At 36.2% G+C, this 22941-nt stretch overlaps 1 protein-coding gene across 1 annotated transcript; it reads left to right on the top strand.

Moving 5' to 3' along the window:
• The first annotated feature begins 3170 nt into the window (after nucleotides 1-3170).
• Nucleotides 3171-22681, top strand: tars1 (threonyl-tRNA synthetase 1). The gene is made up of 19 exons (XM_088629060.1): nucleotides 3171-3360; nucleotides 4405-4485; nucleotides 6551-6741; nucleotides 8556-8679; nucleotides 9092-9216; nucleotides 9670-9787; nucleotides 9893-9957; nucleotides 10908-10986; nucleotides 12141-12287; nucleotides 13408-13506; nucleotides 15610-15776; nucleotides 16752-16914; nucleotides 17861-17998; nucleotides 18109-18186; nucleotides 18640-18740; nucleotides 19534-19638; nucleotides 20106-20178; nucleotides 20824-20938; nucleotides 21532-22681. Exons 1-19 carry the CDS (start codon nucleotides 3301-3303, stop codon nucleotides 21678-21680), a joined length of 2178 nt encoding a protein of 725 aa, XP_088485186.1. The 5' UTR covers nucleotides 3171-3300; the 3' UTR covers nucleotides 21681-22681.
• The last annotated feature ends 260 nt before the right edge of the window (nucleotides 22682-22941 follow it).

Raw genomic sequence — 22941 nt, 5'->3', positions numbered from 1 at the left:
CTAGAAGAAAAGGAGGAAGGCTGTTGAAGTGAGACCCATATACTGTATGTAAGAACTATAAATTTCAGCAAAGTAAATAGTGCAAAGTCAAGCAGTCATGTTATATTTCAATAATGAGCTGTTTCCTTTATTTTTCTCCATAGTTTTGTAAGTTTCTGTATTTGGAGTGACCTCAGAGCATACAAGTCATAACATGTCAATATTAATGAAGCTGGCCCGGAGTGACAATACAATGTTTCCAGATCCTTGAAGAAACATTGCTGATTCATCTGAACATATTTTGAAACAGTATAACATATTTGAAAAAAAAGGTATTTTCACCTTAAGCCTATTTTTCTCTTTTTTGGTACTTCTTACTATTTCATGGGTAACCTAAAGTATCTAAAGGTCTTCTGATCTTGCACTGTATTCATATAAACTAAACGAAAAGGGCCCTCAAATTAGCATTTCAAATGAATACAAAACTGAAATGAATGATACTACACACCAATACGAATGAATAAAGCAAGAATAATACAAATGAATAAGTAAGAATTCCCCCTAAACAATTTCTGCAGATTCATATTTAAATGTTAAGTTGAAGACAGAGATTTGGCTAGCCAAAATGTAAAATATTCTCCTAGTACTATGTTGCAGAATCTGATTTTTAAGCATGTTTAGTTTTGCCATATTTTATGTACTGAATGTGTGAACATTTCTATTTTTAAATTTGGAATCACCAATTAATTTTATTTCTCTGCCCCTCCACTTTAGAATCACCAATTCTTCATCAGCTCGGCCACCCACCATGATCTTGACATCAGAACAGGGAGAAGAAGGTGACTGCTCTCCTCCAGTGCACCTGCTCTGGCACTTTTAACCTGCTTGCAAGGTCAACAGTAACTTTAAGGAGACTTGAGAACACATCCCTTACTGACTACACCAGAATTGTGCTCCATCCTGTCCACAGCTGGTTAGTGACACAGTACAGGTTCAAACATGAGATTCTTGACACAAAGGTATTCTACTTGGCAAAGTTGCTTGGAAGTCTGTGGGCTTTACATTATCAAGCAGAGTTTAATGTAAAATACAAGTTTTTGGTTGGTACATATTTAGGAGCACAACCGACATTATTTTAGTATGTCAACGTGTGTTCCTTACATTGCTAAAACAAACAATACTGCTGTGGTTGTTCTGTGGTCTTCTAGTAAGATAACAGTAAAGTCACACTTTATGTAGTTTCATTGCAGCACTGGAAGTTTCCTGATAAAGTAGTGCAATTAATGTAGCTCACGTACATCGGGGTGGATCAAAATGGCTATACATCATTGTAAAAGCCTCTTAAATCATATAAGAGGATTGTAGAGCTTTGTGGTTCCTTCTGGACTGGTCACAGGGATTCAGAGACATTAAGGATGAGAGGTAGCTTTAAGATTCACTAGAGCTTATCTCATTTAAAACAACACCTATCTGATCCAAAAGCTGTTCTAAATCATAATCATTTCTAGCGTAATTTTTCTAAAGTTATATGTATCATAAGCAAACCCCTCTTTTTGCATTTCGTCTTATGCATCCCTCTTCCACCACATCCCCACCTTTGCTGCTAAACCCTCTGTTAAATTATTAACAATTATTTATTTTTTCTACTTCATAAACCATTGCATCAAACATTAAACTTGTACATACAAACCCATTTGTTCTGCGGAACAAAAAAAACATTAATCACTAAAACGCAATTAAACTTGAATTAATAACTTACCAATCAACTACCATGAATTAAACTTAACATTCTCTGTCATTATCATATAGCTAGAAAACAAGTTTTGCTTTCAATAAAATTTCTATAACATTAAAGTTAGTTATGACTTTTAAAGATAAAAATGTGGCTCGACACATGCATTTTTAAAAGTGCAAGGAAAGCACAAAATTGAACAAGCGTGTTTATGGCTCAATTGCTTTTTACAAGATTTACCTCAGACTGCTGAGGGAGTTAGAAACACTGCAGGACCTGACTGGAATTATGTTGTGCTGTATGTTTATTGTGTTGTTTGTTTATTCTGCTGAATGGATTCTCAGACTGAGGTGAAATAAATCTGTCACTTTGATTTACCTCTAAAGTGTGCGGGTTTACACATTATGGTTCCGGATTGCACCATTCATTTCATAGCCCATAAGAACACTCACACTGTACTGTGGCAATGATCCCATGAGGCCTATTATGATATTCTAATTTCTAACAACCCCATACTTACAATTTATCAAAATCCTATTCACCAGTCCTTGAAAAAAAAAAAAAGAAAACCCTCTGCAGCATGCACCTTTAAGCATCCTTTTTCTTCTTTTTGCAGTAATCTGAAGGATTTTTCTTTCATCTTTGAACGACAGACTAAACCTTTACTGCTAATTCCACAGGCTCAGAGGTGTCAACAAAAGGGATTTTTATCAAGCATAAATCCACTGCCTCCCACCTGAGTTTAACACCACGACACCATCCCTAATCTCTCCCTTTTGAAGAGGACCCTCACCCTAAAATACCTAAAATAACTCTACTTTCCACCCTTAATTTAGTCCAGGATTTAATAATGGATTCGCACTAGTCCAAACAAATGTATAAAACTGGGGTGAAGGTTAGAGGTAGTGGGATTTAAGTTTACAATTTGTTTTAAATCTAGGTTAAACTGGCTTGGAAATCTCACAATAAACACTCTATAATCTATAAAATCTATAACTATGATTTTAACCCCAAATAACATTTTCTTCATGAAAAAGTGACTGAATTATTTTTGTGAGAAGTATTCCTGAGATTAATTTGAGTAACTCTCCAAAGTTGAAAAAAATAATTCATATTATTAATCAAATAATTCTGTTCCTCGTAATTTAAGGTAAGCAAGGTAAAAAAAACAACGTTTTACTACACCACAAAACCAATAATCTCAAAAAGGTTGTTTAAAAAATATTAAATCGTTTTCACAGATATCTGCTACCAGACATCCGTAACAGTACCCCCTACAAGTCTTGAAACTGCAGCACGTGGGCGAATAGGAAGTGCTATCGTGGATTTAATACAGACTACAACTCCGCCTACCTTAGTCAAAGTTCAGCCACAACAGTACATTGTGATTGCTGGTAGGCTTATACAAGTGTCAATCAACTGGGTGACCGTCATGGTCACCTATTACGGCAGTGTTGCATCAGTTTCCAACATCCGGGAGACGTAAATTGTACTGACAAGCAGGAACATACTCTGGTTCTTTTAAGAGACATTTATACATTTAGTGCATAAAACAGGAGAATTTCCCCGTTAAGAAGATAATTCAGAACATGGCTGAAGAAAACGTGACTCAGCAGATGAAGGAATTGCATGTAGACGAGGGAAAGAAGGTAAACAGTGAGATACAGATAGTGTGACACTTTCAACTCCATGGGGTCTCGCAGTTGTACTGTATATGTGAAATTGTCAAATATACATAGTTCATTCGAAACCTGCAGAATTATTACAGTTGGAAGGAAAATGTAAATCAAACGACGAAAGATGCTTCTCTTTAATGCTTTGGTTTATGAAAATTAAAAGTGGTCAGTAATTATGACTTTTTATTTTTCATGCAGCAGGTACTGAAATTAGAGCTTGAATAGAGAACAAATTGTAACAAATCGTTTAAAACATAGTTATTAAATATGTATACACATTTGTCTTAAAGTTATAATATTTGTGTGCAACCTGGGGCCTTAACCTCACCTAACAATCGACAAAGTAACAGTAATCTTTTATATAAATAACCATGTCTTTCAAGATGCATCATATCCCAGGGCGCTTTACAGCATCACATTAAAAAAAGAAAAAGTCATTAAAAGTCATTTTCATGTATTCCCTTCTTCGGGTAAAGCTTTATAAAGTTTGTATTTCCAGGAAAGAATATTCACGATAAATCATAAAATCGCTCCAGAGGTCAGTTAATCTTAAGAGACCGGCTACTGGGTGTCTGGTTTTATTTTTATATTGTACGATTTCTCTGTTGTGGGAATCAGGAAGACACCATGTCTCTTTTTGTAAAAGATACAATAGCCTGTTTGAATTATATTCTAAAAGTCTACTTTTTTCCCCCCAATCCTGTAATATCAATATAATCAATAAGAATATACATGCAGAAAAATCCCGACCGTTTCTCTTGGAATGCAGGGGCACGAGACTGTAAGAACTGTAAGAAGAAAAAGGACATAGGAAATACATAATTGTAAAATGCAAGCATTTTCTTCCCAGTAACTCTGTAGCTGAATGCCCTTGCTGTCTGTTTGGGCTGGGAGGAATCCTGCATTGCAATGGGTGTTTGCTTCATATTGTCCCTTTTTAGCAGAGGTAGCTTAAATACAAAGACTGTTGCAATGCATACTTATTTACTGTTACTAAAGTATGACATACCATTTCAGGGTGGTGAAGAGGGAAAATCCAACAAAGAACGAGGAAAGAAAAAGACTAAAGGAGGTGGTGACTCTAATGGCAGGGCTGAGGTGAGTGATAATGACGTCTGTGTGGCCGAATTTCTGTTTTTGAGCTGGCAAACACCAGTGAAATAAGTGCCCAATTATTAGATAAGCCTCTGTTTAGTATTTCTAGAACTGGTTTTGGAGAATAAACAGCAACCTGCAGGTTTCTTAAAGGTGAATTCTGAAAGACAAAGTCATTTCCCCCCAAAAAAAACTGCTTCACCTTGAGTTAGGCCACCTCAAATCACATCCTTCACAGAAGTCTCAAAATCAGCTTTCCGTCTATGTGCTTAATTGTTCTAATAAAGTAATCTGTGTGGGAAAAGAGCATGAATTGTTGCCTCGACTCAGCAAGCTTGAGGTCTTCACACACTGGTTCTAATTTGTCGCTTGGTATTCGTTGCCAGAAGATTTGTGTATCAAGTATGCTGTATCGAAATTCTGTTTATGTTCAGAATTGCTTGTTCTGGTTGTTCCAACAGTGAGGAATATGGAATCATTGTTGCTAAAAGATCAAAACATGACATTAGTAGTGTCTACGTGAGAAATGAAAAGCATAAACGGCATAAAGATATTGGGTATTTAAGGGCATGAGTAATTCAGTTTTAGCAACTAGCAGAGTCACATACAGTATACAAACCTTTTTAACAAAGCTACTGGTAGTATTAGCAGTTGTTTATTGTGTCGTGCCCTTTAAGGAAAACATCCTTCCTACTTAAAGGTAGATCAGAAAACACACTACAGCAAGTAAATGGTTGCAAAACTAATTTTGGCACACCCTAGTGCATGCAAATTTCCATAATTTAAAGGCATTTAAAATTACCAGCTGTACAAGCTCAGAACCCAGCCTAGTCTATTAGCCTCTCACCAGGCTATAACAGTATAATTCATTTTTAAGGAAACACCAATAAAAACAAGGTACAATTTTGTGTTTTGAGTCTGTGGGTTTCTTGCTGTAATATGTCCCTGTTTTTCCTTCAAATTTTCATTTTCTTGTAATTGTTCAAGATTGGAAACAAACAATTGTCGTTTTTCGTTTTTTTTTTGTGAATATGTGAATGAAAAGCAAAGGGTGTTTATATAGTGTTTATTCCCTGTGTTTTTATATGCCCAATGACTTGTGAGAACTTAATACATTTGGATAATGTGTTCAAACTAAAACTGTGGAAGAACATGAATTCCAGGTAAATTTTTAAATAAATTCACAGTTTTACTAGGGATGGTACACGCCTGCACACAACCAATTAAAAAGTTACGCTTTTTTCCAAGCTCACCAACTTCAGCTGTCTAATAGTAGTATTATGTTGCTTTCCCTCATGTTTGTGAATTGCTGCTCCCAAAATTAAATTACATTATTTTTTTTCTATGGAATATTGGTCCAGTTTATTACAGTTATCAAATTAAAGTATACAGGTTATTTGTGTGCAAAAAAGCACTACAAATTAGGGCTGTCAAATGTGATGCACCCTTAGATCAAGCTTTTTTTCAATTCCAAAATTAGGCTAACTCAGTTGTGGGTTGCAGAGTGTGTGTACCAGGAGCAAAAAGATGGTAAAATTGGTTTACAAGGTAAAACTGAATTTGTACTCTGACAACAGATGCAGGTAAGGTCTAGTGCAGACCTACCTTTAAATGCACTTTACAGTGTAAAACCTTACTAATAAGAGGCCCTTTCATAAAATATTAGGCTTTTGAATGTTAGTTTACTGATCCGAGAATTACCTCCTATTTTCATTTCTATTCATGTTCAATTGGGTAGCGGCTTTGTACAGCTGTGCAGCTGTGTACGTTGGCTGCAAAGGAGCAAGTAAAAGTCAATTCAACACTGGAAAAACAGAAAAGAAACAACATTTCATCTGTGGAGCCTGCAGAGTCCCCTGTAGAAGGCTGTACAGCCAAAACAGTTTCTCTTTTCTGTTTTTCAGTATGGAATTAATGTTGACCTTTTTTTCTTCTTTTAATTTGACTTTCATTTTAAAATTCCCATTGATTTTTTGTAATACTAACTCCATTATTATTAATTGGGATATTAACTGAAGATGTTTTTTCTAAAATATATTTGCACCTCTTTTTCTCTTTGGCTTTGTAGTTACATCCTTGGCCTAAATATATCGAGGAGCGTTTGGCGCTCTACAATAAGCTGAAAGAGGAGCATGATGCCCTAATGGTGGAAAAAGCAGCGAAAGAACGTAAGCCCATTAAAGTGACCCTTCCTGACGGAAAGGTGGTTGAGGCAGAGTCATGGAAAACCACGCCTTATCAAATTGCTTCTGGCATCAGGTAGGCCTGCATGATCTTTCGCATCCAAAAGTTCCTCACAGATTTCAGAAAGGTTCGAAACCAGCACTGCCAGACAGTTTTCTGGCTTTTTAGAATTAAATTTCTGAACTTTGTACAGCCTGCCTTGCAATTTAAAGCTTCCCGCATCAGTCAGCGGCTCTGATAAAGTAAAAGGACACTTTATCACTTTCAAATCTGTGGTCCTAATAAAACTTTTGAGTGGAGGGACAGTCTTTGCAGTGTTTCTCAGCAAGACGAATGTTAAATTTGCCTTTACTATTCTTCCTTCAGTTTACGGAAGTGCATTGCCGCTACCAATGAAACAAATCCTGTGATCTCATAATTGTGAGAAAGTTCTTTGTAATTACAAGATAGTACATTCTCGTGTAATTTATGTGATCATCACTCGATAGTGGAATTGTCATACTATACCAACATTATCGTTAGCTGACTTTTGGTTTTAAGCAATTGAAACAATTCCACGGAACACTTGTCCTTGTTTAAGGATATGTGTGAGTGTCCTCATGGTTAGAACTGTGTTCATGTTAGTTCAAGTTCATGTTACAAAGTGTAACATTTCATTTTAATAAACCCCAGTGAAAAGTACATTGGTCCACATTCTGTAGTGTTACCCATTATCACATCGTAACAGGTTGTTCATACACTGAAATGATCAACGCTATCTTGTAATAATGAGGTTCGGGAATGTTTTTCTTCCTTGATGGCAGCAACGTGCTTCTGTATCAATCTGTAAGTACCATGATTAAGCTTTAAGAAAGCTCGCTCGTGGATGACAGCTAAAGGTGATTATAAGTCAATAGAAAAGCCTTTCCTGGTAAGTAAAAATGCTCTGCAGTCTGAAAAATATTATTTGTTCATTGCATCTGAATTATACCAATTACTGGTGCACAAAAAGCCCAGAAAATGTGAGCACACTTCAGACACCTGAGTGTCTGTAACAGATTAGCTTTTTTAGAAAAAACAAAATGGTCAGACCACTTCATCTTGTGAATATGAGCTTCATCTATCTGCAATGTAATTTTGTATGTAATCAATGAAAGGAAAATTAGCTATTCCCATATACCATGTTTAATGCCTCTCTTTTGAAAAATCTCTTTTAATGACTTTAATTGGCCATGCATAGTTCAGACAGAAGTTGGAAAATATGTAATATTTTGTGATGTACGCCTTTTGCAAAGGTTATTCTTGGCCAGTGTTCTTCACATAAGCATTGTGTGGATGAAATCAGTATCCAAGCAAACCATCTTCCAGGAGTATCTCATATAAATTGTATTCCAGGACTGCTTGGGTTATCCACACAGTATAATACAAGATTGGTATTTTGCCAATACTGTACCTTAATGATCAATGATTTTTGTAAGTTTAGTCTGAGTTTGTCTGCTATATCTTATCTCACATAAGGAAATCAGTGTGGGGAGTACCAAGTTGCTGAAGTTTTCCAGTGCCCCAAAACAAAAGTTTCTTTTGTAAGTCTTTATTTAAAAAAAACAATGGAATGTTCTAGATTTAGATTTACTAGAGCTCTAAATCCTTTGTGTAAGTGCTCCATCTTTTCCTAATAGGATTGACAACTTATCTGTGAGCTGTGGAGAAACTAGACTGGTTTTGAGTTGCCATTAATTTCTCTAGTACCTGTATATTCTGTGTGCTGCATACAAGTAATTATAAACAAATACACAAGTAGGTATAAACAAAGAGGTTCAGTAATTATAGCACTGCTGAATTGTTGTGCATTGCTTACGTTTGACCTTCTCAAAAGGTTGGTTTTCAGGAAGTTTTTATTTTTTTTACAGCCAAGGTCTAGCTGACAACACTGTGATAGCGAAAGTTAACAATGAGGTCTGGGACCTGGACAGGCCTCTGGAGAGTGATTGTAGCTTGCAGCTGCTCAAGTTTGACGATGAAGAAGCACAAGCTGTAAGTATTTCCAGTACCTCTGCTTACAATTAACTACAGCATCTGTGTGAGAAAGTAGAAAATAACATCACCAAATACACACTTTGTACTTTAAGTTCAAGCACTTATGTTAATAATTGGTTCTGTTAACAGAACCACTGCCCTAATTTTGAGAATTTCTAAAATGTTATTATTGTTGGGTAAAATGTTAGAGAGCATTCCATTAAAACCCTTAAGTCACTGGTCCTGAAAGCTGTGTTGTGAATCTTAATTTGTGCTTTGTGTGCTTCTTTAGTTTGTATAGGGGAACTATTACTTAACTCGGAAGTTGTTTCTTTGGCATTAACCATAACAGTCCTGCTTTAAAAAGAAGGTGAAAATTGATTACATTATTTAGCCAAGCGCTTTTGTTCTGTTTACTGTCCTTCTTCAGGTTTACTGGCACTCAAGCGCTCACATCATGGGTGAAGCTATGGAGAGGGTCTATGGAGGCTGCCTGTGTTATGGTCCTCCCATAGAAAATGGTTTTTATTATGATATGTTCCTTGAGAGTAATGAGTAAGTGTTGGCATATGTTTCTGTGTTACATGGAATGTTTGTCTAATGTGAATATTGATATATTTTATATTAACTAATCAATTTGATTGCATGGAAACAACAAATTGTTTATAGTTTTGTCCTTGTTAGGCCAGCTCTTTTGGACTATTATACACTCTACTAAATAAGTAGTTGAACCAAGTGGGCAATGTACTGTGTGTGTCATGGACTTTCATGAGAAGCATTGCCTGGTTATAATTCTTCAAGGTAGCGTTAAGTGAGGAAGATGTGTTGTTGTAAATCATCCAAAGGTTTTTATTTGTTGTGTACCAAATTAGACACTCATCCTTTATGGCAGTCTCTCAATGTGGATTTTGTACAAGGTCATGCTACCCAGGTTGTTGTACAGAACCTGGGTAGCAGAACAGTTTGTTTGATTACATAGCACATTATTAAAGAAGTGCTTCTTTACAGAGGTGTGTCTAGTAATGACTTTCCCTGCCTGGAGAACCTGTGCAAGAAGATCATAAAGGAAAAGCAGCCATTTGAAAGGCTGGAGGTCAAGAAGGAAACGCTGCTTGAAATGTTTAAGGTAAATTCGATGTTTTGCGTGTCCTGCTTATACTTGTCACTGACTTTGCCACAGAAGGGAACCTTTTCATTCATACCTCATGTTTTTGTTTACTTTATTTTGCAGTATAACGAGTTTAAGCGCAGGATTTTAAATGAAAAGGTACAGACTCCAACTACTACTGTGTACAGGTAGGATGCAGAACAGCTTCTTTTTATTTTAACCTCTTTGCATTTTTTATTTTATGCACATGACACTGGAGTATGTTTAGCCAAGTCCGCCACAGTATGGCTACACTATATGACTGATGCTTTGTAAGGCTATTTGTTTCTGCATCTGACTATGTGCATTCACACTGTTTGTGGTGATAAAAGAACAAGAAGACTCATTTTGGCTTCCTTCTGTGAGGTTTTACTTGGATTTCTCTCGTATTTAATCAAGTCATAAAGCTGTTCAGGATTGTTTCTCCATAGAAAAAAGAAACCTAGTTTGCTTCTTAAGCTTATGAATAATGACAATTATTTTTCTATGTGCAAATTCGATTTGTTGGATGAATTGGTCAGTTGGCCAAATGTTTAATTTGTGCCTTAATTTTACAAATTGAACAAGATTTATGAATTTTATTTGTATTTCTTATATCAGGAACTCCATCTAAAACCCAAAGAGGATAAAGACCTTTTGCCACCGAATTATGAAGCTGACTAGATGTATCAGTTTAACAAGCAGTCATGATAAATTGCTGGTGAAGTCTGTGTTTGAAATTGAAGAAAGACTTCTCTTTTACCTCTTGCCCTAAGCACTGTTGAGTCAGACAAGGGAGTAGAATAAGTATCTAGCTACAGAGTGCTGAAATATATTTATTTTTTATTCAGTCCTTGAAAGACAATATAGGCTTTACTAGACTTTTTTCATGCATGTTTAGATAAAACTTAGTCACAGTTAAATGCATCCATAAACATGTATTATACATTAAAATACTGTATACTGATCACAAATATTTAAATTCTTTGTTTGCTATTTGAAGAAAAGTTGAGTAATGGATTGAAAGTTTAAGTAATAAATTAGAGAATAAAAAAAGAGAATAATTTGTAAAACCCATAAACAGGTTTTTTCTGATTAATAAATACTTTTGTTTTCCCAGGTGTGGGCCATTAATAGACCTCTGTAGGGGCCCTCACGTGAGACACACTGGAAAAATTAAAACCTTGAAGATACACAAGGTAAGTTTTACTTCTGATTTTTTTTAAATTTAGAATTGAAAGCAGCTTTGCTCTCTCCACGTCCACATCTGTGTTCTCAGCTTCCATTCGTTGTGCTGCACTCCAGTACTTCTGGGGAAACCACATATATACATATATAGCAGTCCCTGATGAGCTGCTATATGAACCACTTGCCCTGTTGCTATTGTGAAACTAAATGAAGCAGAATAGTGCCAGCCAGACAGCAGGCATATGGCATAGTCCTATAAGGGCCTTGCAACAAGTTGAAAACCAGTGCTGACACTGGAACAACCAGCCTCAAACAGCCAGAAGCATAGGTTTCTGTTTGTATTACAAAATCTTGGGAATACTCTTTGATGTATAATTAAATTTCACAATTGAACCAGTGGGGAAGTGACCGTGTCCTGTTAACAGTGGCTGACCTGCCTTTCTCAGTGGACTTGGTTAGAATTGGTTTAGGCTTCAGGACAATGAAACACCTGTTCTGAGCAACCAAATATGGATCACTGAAATCTTTTTGTATCCTGTGAAAAAATTGCCAAAAACCAATGACACAGACATGTATTTTTTTTTTCCCCCAATTTCTATATTTCAGAATTTAATGATATCTTGCAGTGCTTTAGTATGAAAAAAAATCAGCCCACTCACATCCCTTTTTAGGTCTGCAAAGTGGGAATGTAAGAATTCTGTTATGCTGGGCCAGTGGGAGCCAATCTGTCAGGTACTTTGTGCTTCAAGCCTGCAGAGGTCAATATGAGACTCCCATGTTGATTCCAGCAGGATACAGCAGCTAAAAGAACCTTCTCTCCCAGTGTGAATTCTACATAATTGAACTCCTAAACCATCTAATTGATCTCTGAAAAGCACTGAAGGCAAAGAAACAAATTGCTCGTGCACAAACCACAGTGAGGAGTCACAGGGATCAAGCCACAGCGAACTTTGTTACACCCGTTGTTATAATGGCTCTTGCATTATAAAAAGCTTGTTACCTTGAGGATATGCTTCTGCACCTGTTTTAAGCCCTCTGACTAGAAAGCTTTTAAACACAGAAAAATCCTTAAAATGTTTTTTTTTCTTAAAATGTTTTTCATTCGTGGACGGGGGGGGGAGATGTATTGAAGTATGTGATTCATTTCTCTTCCACCTTGTTTCAGAACTCCTCTACATACTGGGAAGGAAAAGCAGATATGGAAACTCTGCAGAGGATTTATGGGATTTCCTTTCCAGACCCCAAGATGCTGAAGGAATGGGAGAGGTTTCAAGAGGAGGCTAAAAATCGAGATCACAGGAAATTGGGCAGGGTAGGTGAGAGGACACTCTGGTAATAGAAGCTGTACATTGTCAACATGAGCCCAATCACATGGGAACCACAAACAAAATCCTCGGATATATAGTTAAAAGCAGATTGTATAGTAATCAAGGGGTTCATTCAGATGAAAGATTATTCAGATACATCACCCAGAGGGTTGTAGAAAGAAGCAACCTAGCTGTGTTGTTGAAGTAATTTTCCTGGCTTCTTTCAAGAAGTGGCTGGATGAGGTCCTTGGATCGATTAACAACTAAGTACCATATAGGCAAAACAGGCCAAATGGCATATTCTTGTTTGTAACCTTTCTATATTCTTAACCGATGGAAATAAGTTTCCCAAGTGTTAATTGGAAGCTTGTTATTGGCTGCTTTGCTGCAAATTTAAAACAGCTTGCTTAAATCACTAGCTGCACTAACTGAACTTCGATTTATTTACTTGCTACAGGAATTTTATTAGATTAATGTTCAGATTAAGCCTTCCTTGAAAGCTTTTTTCTAGTAGGCAGCAACCAGAATCCTTTTTTTCATAGGGAAAGCTGTTTTAAAGTACAGAGCTTAACTGACTGGTACTGTAGGTTAAGATTTGGAGTTTAATCTAGGCCTAAATCAGGACTAAAGACAGCTTTATCTTACTTGTGTCACTTGACTTGGAAAATTGAAATTCTTCTTAATGGGGGGACTAATGGTGATTCATGAATTCCTGTATTTTTAAAGCTAGCCAGCATCAGTCTTCTAGAAAGTCACATGCATTTCATCACTCAAGTTATTTTTCTTTAAAGTTTTAAGTTAAATGTACGTATGCACTAATGTTATCAGCAAATCCTAGAAACAAAAGTGATCGGTTTTGGAAAAAAGTTAGAGCAAGAACTCTGTGGTGCTCTAATAATTTTCTATGCTAAACCAGATCGGGTCTTCCTTGATCTTTTGACATAATGTGCATGAGGATGGTTACAAATTCAGGAGGATCAATGCCCATAATGTAAGCAGAATGATTAATCAACCTGTTTAAATTTGACATCATTAATGATACCATCTGCTACTGCTTGTTGAAAGGCGCTATGCTTTCTATAATAGGAATAGCTTCATAAATGAGGCCATGTGTTCTTCTCACAGGAACAAGAGCTCTTTTTCTTCCATGACCTAAGCCCTGGGAGCTGCTTCTTCTTGCCAAAAGGAGCCTATATCTATAACACTCTAATTGAATTTATCAGGGTAAGTAGCAGTTTTCAGTTGGTCACAATTAATTACTTGGAGGGAGGGGAGTGAATTCTGGGTGCTCCCCAGGTTAACAGTACAGTAGTTTATGAGGTCTGGTGCCCTTTGGCTATACATTCACCAATTAAGCTGCATTGCTGCTGCACATGAGAGAAGACAAAAGATTAGCAAGCTTTACTATGCCTTGGAAGAAGAGTCTGTTTTACAACTTTTATTTTTAATAACCACTGGAGTGTGCAAGATTGCTTTTTGTTTGTGTATTATGAATGGGGAAGTTACCTACAGTATGTAAGGGGTTACTTATTAAGCTACTAAGAAGAAAAGGGAAATTACTTTTAGGATGGAATGTTTTGCTTTACATAGGAACTGTACACACACCATAAAGACCACTATAACTTGGGACTTATTAAAGTAATTTTCCCTCACCTTCTTAATTTTAAGAAGAAGATTGCTTTTAAAAGTATCTTTCCCAAGATATGTTACTGATTTAGATTTAAATGTTTTTAAAATGCTCTTAACTGTAATTTCACATCTGAAAGTTCAAAGAAAATGTGCACTTTTCAGCTACACGCATTGCAAGCATTATTTATTCAACAACTCCTTCAAATCAAGGTAAACCCAGAAAGTGTGAAATTTCAATAGCGCAAAACACAATTTGGAAAGAAATTGATACAGTACAAATGCCACAAAATACAGTGACCAGTTCATGATACAAAACTACAGTCTACAGCTAGGATTGCAAGTCTTGGTCCTGAAAGTCCACACATTTGATTTTTGTTTTATTTGAGCTCTTTACTTTGAGTTCTAAATTTATTTTAAATTTAACTCTTTATTAAACTATCAGAGTGCTTGATCGGGACTTTTACATTTGCATTGTTTCCTTAAGAGTTATGTTGATTTTCAAGTGTATATGTAACACAATAGAGGTAGCATGATGTTGCAGCACAGTGTCAGCACTTCAGAGCTCCTGGGTCCTATTTTTAAATTTGACTCTGGGACAATTTGTATGTTTTTCCCAAGTTCACATGAGCTTCCTCTAGGCACTCCAGTTTCCTCCTATAGTCCAGAGATGTACTGTCCTGGTCAAAGGTTTAATTGATGTCCATAAATTGCCCTCTGTATGCGTGAATTGATGTGTGTGCATTGTGATGGATTGACATTTTAACTTGTGTCCTGTGACTGCAGAGATCGACTCTAGGAATAACCTAGGAATACAGTGGTTTCTTAAACTGGATGTATAGATTAAATAGAAGGGTAAGAAAGGCAACGTTCAATATAGGTTTAAGAGCCGATTACAGAGTTCATATTAATCCTGTTATCAGATCAGGTTGGGGTTCAGGTATTTTAACAAAGAGCTGGATAAAAAAACAGAAGATTTTCTCCAAGAGCAAGATTGTCTGCCCCAAGTTCACAGTAGGTGATGCAAAAGTAATACTAAGAATGTTCCAGTAAGGCATAAGTCTAGTTAAGTTCTGAACACAGGTTTTATCTTCTTTTACCATTATTCTGTGTCAGGATATTCCTTTTTCACTTGGTGTTCTTAACGGAAGACTCAAATCTCTGCCTGTCCAGGAGGGATTTGGAGGGTTTTATCTCTAAGGGTTAGGGAGTATAGGGGAGAGCTTATGTTATTCTTGTTTTATTTGATGATTGAAAATTATACAAAAAATATAAGGATTTGACATTAAAAGGTAAATCACAGATTGTAAAGGTCTAAAAGTTATTTATCTACTGCCTTGCATTTGAAAACAAATGAATTCATTAATTGTATATTCTCAGTACTTTTAGACTTGTGCATTTTAATAAATGGCATTGTAAACATAGGGCATGTTATAAGTGGTGATGGTTATTTTTCCTGTCTTGTTTTTCTTCTTATCTGTTTGGAACCCTGTTTCATGATAGGCTTGTTTATTAGAATTTCACTAGCCCAGTTGGACATCTTTTTAATAGGAATAACAGGCTTTAAGAAAGTTAAGCTTTGTGTTCGTGTCAAGAGGAAATTGGACCAAAACAAGATATTCCTTGAGAAATGCTGAATAGAACAAATTCCTTCAATTTACAGTATTTCTTAATTTTGCCCTCCCTTTTCTCTCATTGCAGAGTGAGTACCGAAAGAGAGGCTTCCAGGAGGTGGTGACCCCAAATATTTACAACAGCAAACTGTGGCAGACCTCCGGCCACTGGGACCATTACAGCGACAACATGTTCTCCTTTGAGGTGGAGAAGGAGATCTTTGCCCTCAAGCCCATGAACTGCCCAGGCCACTGGTAACCCAACTGCAAACAATGCAGTGTAATGTTGAAACTATCTCCGTCATTAAGCAGAGTGTGTTGGTGCTATCAATAGGATACCAGTGTCAAAAAGCCATGATTTTTAAACTGTATAAGAAAAATAAGGGATGAGTATAAAAATAAAGTACTTTGAAAGCAGATTAGTTTCAGCATTACTGGAGGATTTGGTTTAGTGAAGCGTTTTGTCAGGGTAACGTCTGTGCATTTAAAAAGCATATAGACTGTGGGGAGGCAAACCAGCAGGTTGGCTCTAGGCTTTTTTTTATATCGGCATCATCTAAAGAACTCGGATCATTCAACACTTTCTCCATATAAACCAATAAGTAGATGAATTAGGTTAAAGAACTTAGATGTCTACCAGAATATAGTGATAGACCATGAAACAGGCTTTTGAGTAATTAAAGAACTCTAGTAAATTAGTTAGGCAGAGATACAAGATTTTGTCAAATGTGATCTGCTCAGAAGATGCAGTAGAACTACTTTCACCAGATGCATTATTTAAATTTAAGGAGTTAAGACGTTTTGGTCCAGGGAGAAGAGTACCAAACATTGGTCCACCAATACTACTTGATTTTCTTGATGACCAGACCCCTCTTACTTAGTTATGGAGATCTGACATTAATTAGATTAGACCTTTACTGTTCTTTTCACACACTCTTCACTGGGCCTTTGCTGGTGAACTGGACTGATACTACAGAATTTGTGGTCCTGTGTTTTGGATTTAGTTGGATTTTAGATAAAAATTAGAAAAGATACAGAATCTGAAGTGTTAAGGTTAAAAGCATAAAGCATTACTTTGTAAAAACAACAAATAACTGAAATTGGATCTTTTTTGTTAATGTAAAGACCCTTTGGGTGGGTCTTTATTGGAGAAGTTCTGTTACATTTCAGTGTAAAGCTGTGGTAACCTTGTGTTTTAAACCGTAGTAACCAGATGTTTCCTCTTCTCAGCCTGATGTTTGACCACCGTCCACGTTCTTGGAGAGAGCTCCCCCTGCGCCTGGCGGACTTTGGCGTGCTCCACCGTAACGAGCTGTCCGGGGCGTTGACTGGGCTCACCCGTGTGCGGCGCTTTCAGCAGGACGACGCTCACATCTTCTGCTCAATGGACCAGGTGTGGTTGCAGCACACACCAGTGCCTTGTTGCTTGAGCTGCCTCTTTCAAAGCTACGGTTTATTGGGTTAAATACTTCCGAGCAAGGTTTTGTAATTGTTTTTAAGGTAAAGAAGAGGTACTAGAAAGTAAGCTCACCACCACACCCTACATTAATTTCCTAGATATCATTTCTGATGCCCTAATATATCATCATATTGTGTTGCTTGCCATCTATGAAAACATATCCTTACTGGAAGCTTTGTATGACAAAGGGATAGTGCATTTTTTGTTCTTTTTCCCACCACCTAAAAACAAGAGAAGGGTCACAGGAAGAGGAGTTATTAGCAAAAGGTTGTAAATCACTAAAAAAAAGTTTGACATGGGACTTCAAGTTCTCAATCTTTGAAAAGTTAGTTAAAGAAAAAGGCTACCCACCAATTCTTTCAGGCATTTTGCAGTCTGTGGGAATGTTTTTTTTTTACATTTTTGATTGTTTTGTAAATGGTCAAATCCATTTTGATTAATCTGCTATTTTGGAACCTGGACCACAGAACAGTCCATTGTTCTCTCAGTTATCTTGCCGACACAAGACCTAACTTTACAGGAACTGTAGAAAACTTTATTATCTTTGAAGATGTGGCCTAATAAAATTAGCAAATATGCCAAAATAAATATCATACCATTTTTAGTTTGACTGTCCTGGTTTCCAGTTATTGAAATCCAGTTATTGAAAAGTACTGCAAATCAGCTCCTTGGAGGGCCTGATACCATAGGTTTTGTAATGTCGTGTTTATCTTTTAATTGCTAAGGATATTAGGGTTTAGGGTAGAAATTGGAACTGATCAGTGAATAAATAAACAACAGAAGAAAAATAAACAGAACAGGAATGGATTTTGGATAGCTCTATCCCTGTAGTTGTTTAAAAATATCTCTATTCTTTTTTTGTTCTTATTCTATCTACAAGATTGAAGAGGAGATCAAGGGTTGCCTGAATTTCCTTCGAGCTGTTTATGATGTGTTTGGATTCACATTCAAGCTGAATCTCTCCACTCGACCAGAGAAGTTCCTTGGTGAACCCGAAGTGTGGAACCAGGCAGAGAAAGTATGGAGAGCATATATATATAGAGAGAGAAAGATGCTTCTTTATATAAATCAGTTACAGAAAATGGTGTATAAGCAATTACAGTTGTGCTTTTACTTCTTTGATTTTAGCAACTTGAGAACAGCTTGAATGAATTTGGAGAGAAGTGGGTACTTAACCCTGGTGATGGAGCATTTTATGGACCAAAGGTGAAGTAGGCATTTTGCTGCAGGCATCTTTCACCAAAAACAAAAACAAATCACTTGATTGTCAAATTGTTTTCACAGTTTTAATTTTTAACACTTAAAATAGTTATTAGGGGAGATTTGGTTTTGTATGTTTTCCTGAAGGTTTAAGTAATCAAGTAGATTCTTTAGTACTGTAAAAAGGGGAGCACATGGCAAAATTACAGGCATTTAATCAGGGACAATGTCCTCTGTAGTGTAGCAGGCTGAGGATACCCTGCTATTAAAATCCGAGTCCTGGTCACAGCTGCCTAATATCCCACCCAGCATCAATGACATCTGGAAAGTAAGAGTCAATCTGTACCTGGTTGACCTACTAAGAAAACACACATAGTTTACATCTGGGAAGACTTCACATTTTTAATTAAATCTTGTTAATATAAAAAATAATATTGAATCAAACATGTTTTTTTGCAGATTGATATTCAGATTAAGGATGCCATTGGAAGGTACCATCAGTGTGCAACAATCCAGCTGGACTTTCAGCTTCCAATTAGGTTTAATCTCACCTATGTGAGGTATGGAACACTCTAATGAAACAGATGTACCATGTACTAATTACTTGTATATGTATGGGGAATATTTTTTTGTTAAAAAGGATATTTTGTTAATTTCTCAGACATAGTTTGTATTTATTTTTAAAAACTGAATTTTTTTAAAAGTAAATGCATTTACATTTAAGTCTTTAATTACACATTACAACAGCGTTTTTAGGAGGTAAGTAGTTTTATTTTTCTTAATAGCATTAAGCAGGTTTATAATAATAAACATACATATTAGTCTTGACATATTTTTTCACGTTGAGAAATTATAACTGTTCTGCTTTGTCCAGTATTATACAGGTTCATTGAATGACTTTATTGGGGTGCTTTCTCAGTACTCTCTTGCTTGTACTTGAACTTTAACTGAATGTCTTGGGTTATTGAAAAGCAAGTTAATGTAAAGAGCTGTAACTAGATAAATAGGCTGCAAAGCCACAGGTTACGGTTTGTTTCGTGCAGAAAGAAAATGAAAAGATAGACAAAGTTTAGTCTATGGAGCTTTCTTCAAGTAATATTGGGTTTGAGGGTAGAAACTAGAACTGATAAATGGCTAAATAAACAACAGAAAAAAAACAGTACAGGAATGGATTTTTCACACCTGAAGAAGGCTCCACAGCCAAAATGTTGTCTCTTTCAGCATGGAATAAACCCTAACCTGTTCATTTGTAGCCTTTGCATGCTGACACAGCTACCTATGTGAACTAGATACATAGTTTTTAATTTCCACTTGCAGCTCAGCAATTTAGATATTCTTTTATTTTTCATGTAGCCATGATGGTGATGACAAGAAAAGACCAGTTATCATTCATCGTGCTATCCTGGGCTCTGTCGAAAGAATGATTGCTATTCTGACTGAAAATTACGGTGGAAAATGGTAAAAAGAAATGTTTTTACTGTATCAAATGTATAAAAGTCTATGCCAGCACTTCACATTTCCTATTTGACAACTTACATATCTGAAACTTAAATACCAGACCAACTCAAATTTAATCCGTCTGATTAAAGATCCCCTAAATTATTCTTCACCTATTTTTGATGTTTTCTTTAAGTTGACCTGTTTGAAGTCTCCTTAAATGGGAAATGAGAAACAATGCAGCCGCATCACAGGCTAAACCCATTTTTTACTTATATCCATGCTTTGCAGCTTCATAGACAAGTCACATTTGAAAATTAACCTTGATATTACTCCAGATTCAGACATCTTATTCTGTCCCACTATTTCATACAATACAATCAAATGTTTGCATCTACAGTATGTAAATTTCAGTGCTGGTTTTGCTAATGTCAGCTGTTATTTGTATTGTATCTGTTGAAATGATGAACTATGTCCTCCGTGAACAGGCCACTCTGGCTATCTCCACGTCAGGTGATGGTTGTACCAGTTGGACCCACTTGTGAAGAGTATGCGCAAAAGGTAGAATCTAAGCAATAGTCCTCGTACTCTGGTTAATTTTCAAATTAACATTTAAATAAAGTTCAAATGAATATCTGGCATCAAATGCCTTATTTGCCTGTTTTTTAAATATGACCTTGAGCTTGTGTAGCCATTATTTTATAGATCAACATTTTGTGCAGTGTGTAACTGCATAGGTTGTGTGAACAGGAAACACAAGAAAAATTAGCTTCTCTTTCTCAGTTTTGCAGTCTGTGCCTTCAAATGATTTCAGCAGTTTAGGATGATTTTTAAGAAATACCCCATCATTGCAAGGCAAAGATAGTAGATGTAGTCTGAACAAACTAAAGGGAATTTTATACAGGGATATTCCAACCTAACTTTTTTTCCTCACATTTGTCAATAGAGTTCGATTATGGCTTTAAGGTGCAGTCTTTTGATGTCCATCCTAAATTAAATTTTGCTTCAGTAATAAAGGTTCAGACATCAGTATGTCTGATATTTCCTAAAGAGAAACGACTGTAATAGGGCTGCAACTGGGCTACGTCATGATTGATTACTCATTTTAACATTAATTAGTAGACTTTAATGCCAGTTATTAAGTAGCATTAAAAACATTGTTTTTTTACTCATAAACGCCTATTTGTTTTTCTCCTCAAAATTTAGGTGCGGCACCAATTCTATAGTGGTGGTTTGATGTGTGATGTGGACTTGGATCCAAGCTGTACTCTTAATAAAAAGATCAGAAATGCACAGTTGGCACAGTACAACTTCATCCTGGGTGAGTGCACCGGGGCTGCTTGACCTCAGTGATACTGTCAAACAGCACATTTACATTTAGTTTTTGAAAAACCTAGGTATCAGGAAAACTGAGTAATTTCATTCATTTTATTAAAATGACACTTCGTGTTGACATGACATACAGTAGTAAACGCAGATAAGTGTGATGCATACAGCTGTATTCATAGATTAACACCGTACTTCCTCACATTTACAGTAATGGTGGAAAATTGATAGGAGAAACTGCATTTTACAACTGTAGATAATACAAATATTGATACAGGACATTTAAACTGTGAGTGTATTTCAGTATTAATCGAAGGCTTGTATGACTGACTTTTGTAGCAGACAAATTTTTTTTTTACCTTAAAAAAGATTTTCATGGATAATATGAATAAGGCATGTGGCCTTGCACTGTATTAATGAGCTGTATAATAAATACAATTAAAGACATTGAGTACAATGAGCCTTCTAAAATATGATCAAGTATTTTTGTGGCTTCATTGACACACAGTGTAATTGTACATTGTGAATAGGATCTGACGCATCAAGCACGCAAGGATTTTGGCGAGATGTTGTGTTTTTCTTTGTCAGTTGTGGGTGAGAAGGAGAAGAGCAGCGACACTGTGAATGTGCGCACCAGAGACAACAAAGTTCATGGGGAGCGCGGCCTGCAGGAGTGTGTCGAGCGCCTGCAGCACCTCAAGGCCATCCGCACCAGAAACGCAGAAGAGGAGTTCTGAACAAACTGCCTTAAACGTTTGCTGCAATGCAATTGCGTAGGAAGAAAATGTGCAGGCAGCCAATTTGTTTTTGCAACGGATCATTTTTGCATCACTTACATTGTGCAAGACAACCTTTACTTTTTCCTTGCAGCCTTTAAAAATGTGTTGGGTTTCCAATGTTAGGGTGGTTTATTAGGGTTACTTTGGTCCTGAGTCCTGTCAACACTTCTTTTTCTTATCCATGGCTTTCAATTTTCAAATATACTCCAGATGAATTCTTGATTATTTAATTTAAATCCATACTTGATTTACTGATTAGACACTTTTGAATTGTTTCATGTCCATCAAATGTGGTATTTTAAATATTTATAAGGAACATTAAATCAGAATCTTCAGGAGCAGAAAATAAAACTGATTAAAATCAAACATGTTAATTCAGTCCAGGGTTCCGTTATGCAACCAAGACTCCAGCTGGAAGGACAGAATCAGAGTTGTGAAGTGATGATCTAATCCTCTTGACTGATTTTGTGTTAAAATGTGGGGTCTCTGTCTGGCCACAAGGGCAGAGTTTCAGTAATTAACTGGGATTACCAGTGCTTGTAGCTTTCATCTTTCTCGTGCAGTTAAATGCTGGAACTATTTTACCTTTCAATGCACTGTCATTGGGAATACACTGGAAATCTGAGTGGTAGTGTACAAAAAGGTTTTCTAAAATTACATCTTAAGAAATGTTTGGTAAAATTCAGTGACTTATTCCATGTCAATGAATTTAATGTAATTTTTTATTTTCTGCAAAATAGATGCTGTACAGTACAGTTTTTAACGGGTATTTACAGTGTTTTTTGTATCTGGAGACATAATTTATTGGGATCTGGATGGAAATAAGGGACCTTTTAATAGGAGTAAGGTTAAAGAACATTTTTTTTTCCTTCCCTCTAACGAGGATTTGCTTCGTCATTAACATATCAGATTTAACAGTTCACATCCCAGGAAAATAAAAGTAAAGGATTATTCTTGCATTTTTGTGTTGTGTATTATTTTAGTGATAATGTGAACATATGTTTGCATGTCATGTGTCATAAGATTTCTCACACTTCAGTAAAATTAATGTTTTTTGTTAGATTAAATATGTATGCATTGTTATGCATAAGAATAGAGGTACGTATGTAATTTCTTCTGTTATCATGTGAACCACTGTTATTGCATGTAGACTGAGGCCAATCAACTAATTGTGATTTGTCAAAGTAATTTTGTGCATCTGAACTAATTTGAGTTTGTC

Source organism: Lepisosteus platostomus, chromosome 4, assembly GCF_059453375.1.
Source record: "Lepisosteus platostomus isolate fLepPlt1 chromosome 4, fLepPlt1.hap1, whole genome shotgun sequence".
Taxonomy (NCBI): Eukaryota; Metazoa; Chordata; class Actinopteri; order Semionotiformes; family Lepisosteidae; genus Lepisosteus; species Lepisosteus platostomus.
The sequence above is the reverse complement of the archived record's forward strand: the minus strand, read 5'-3'. Positions and strand labels throughout refer to the sequence as shown.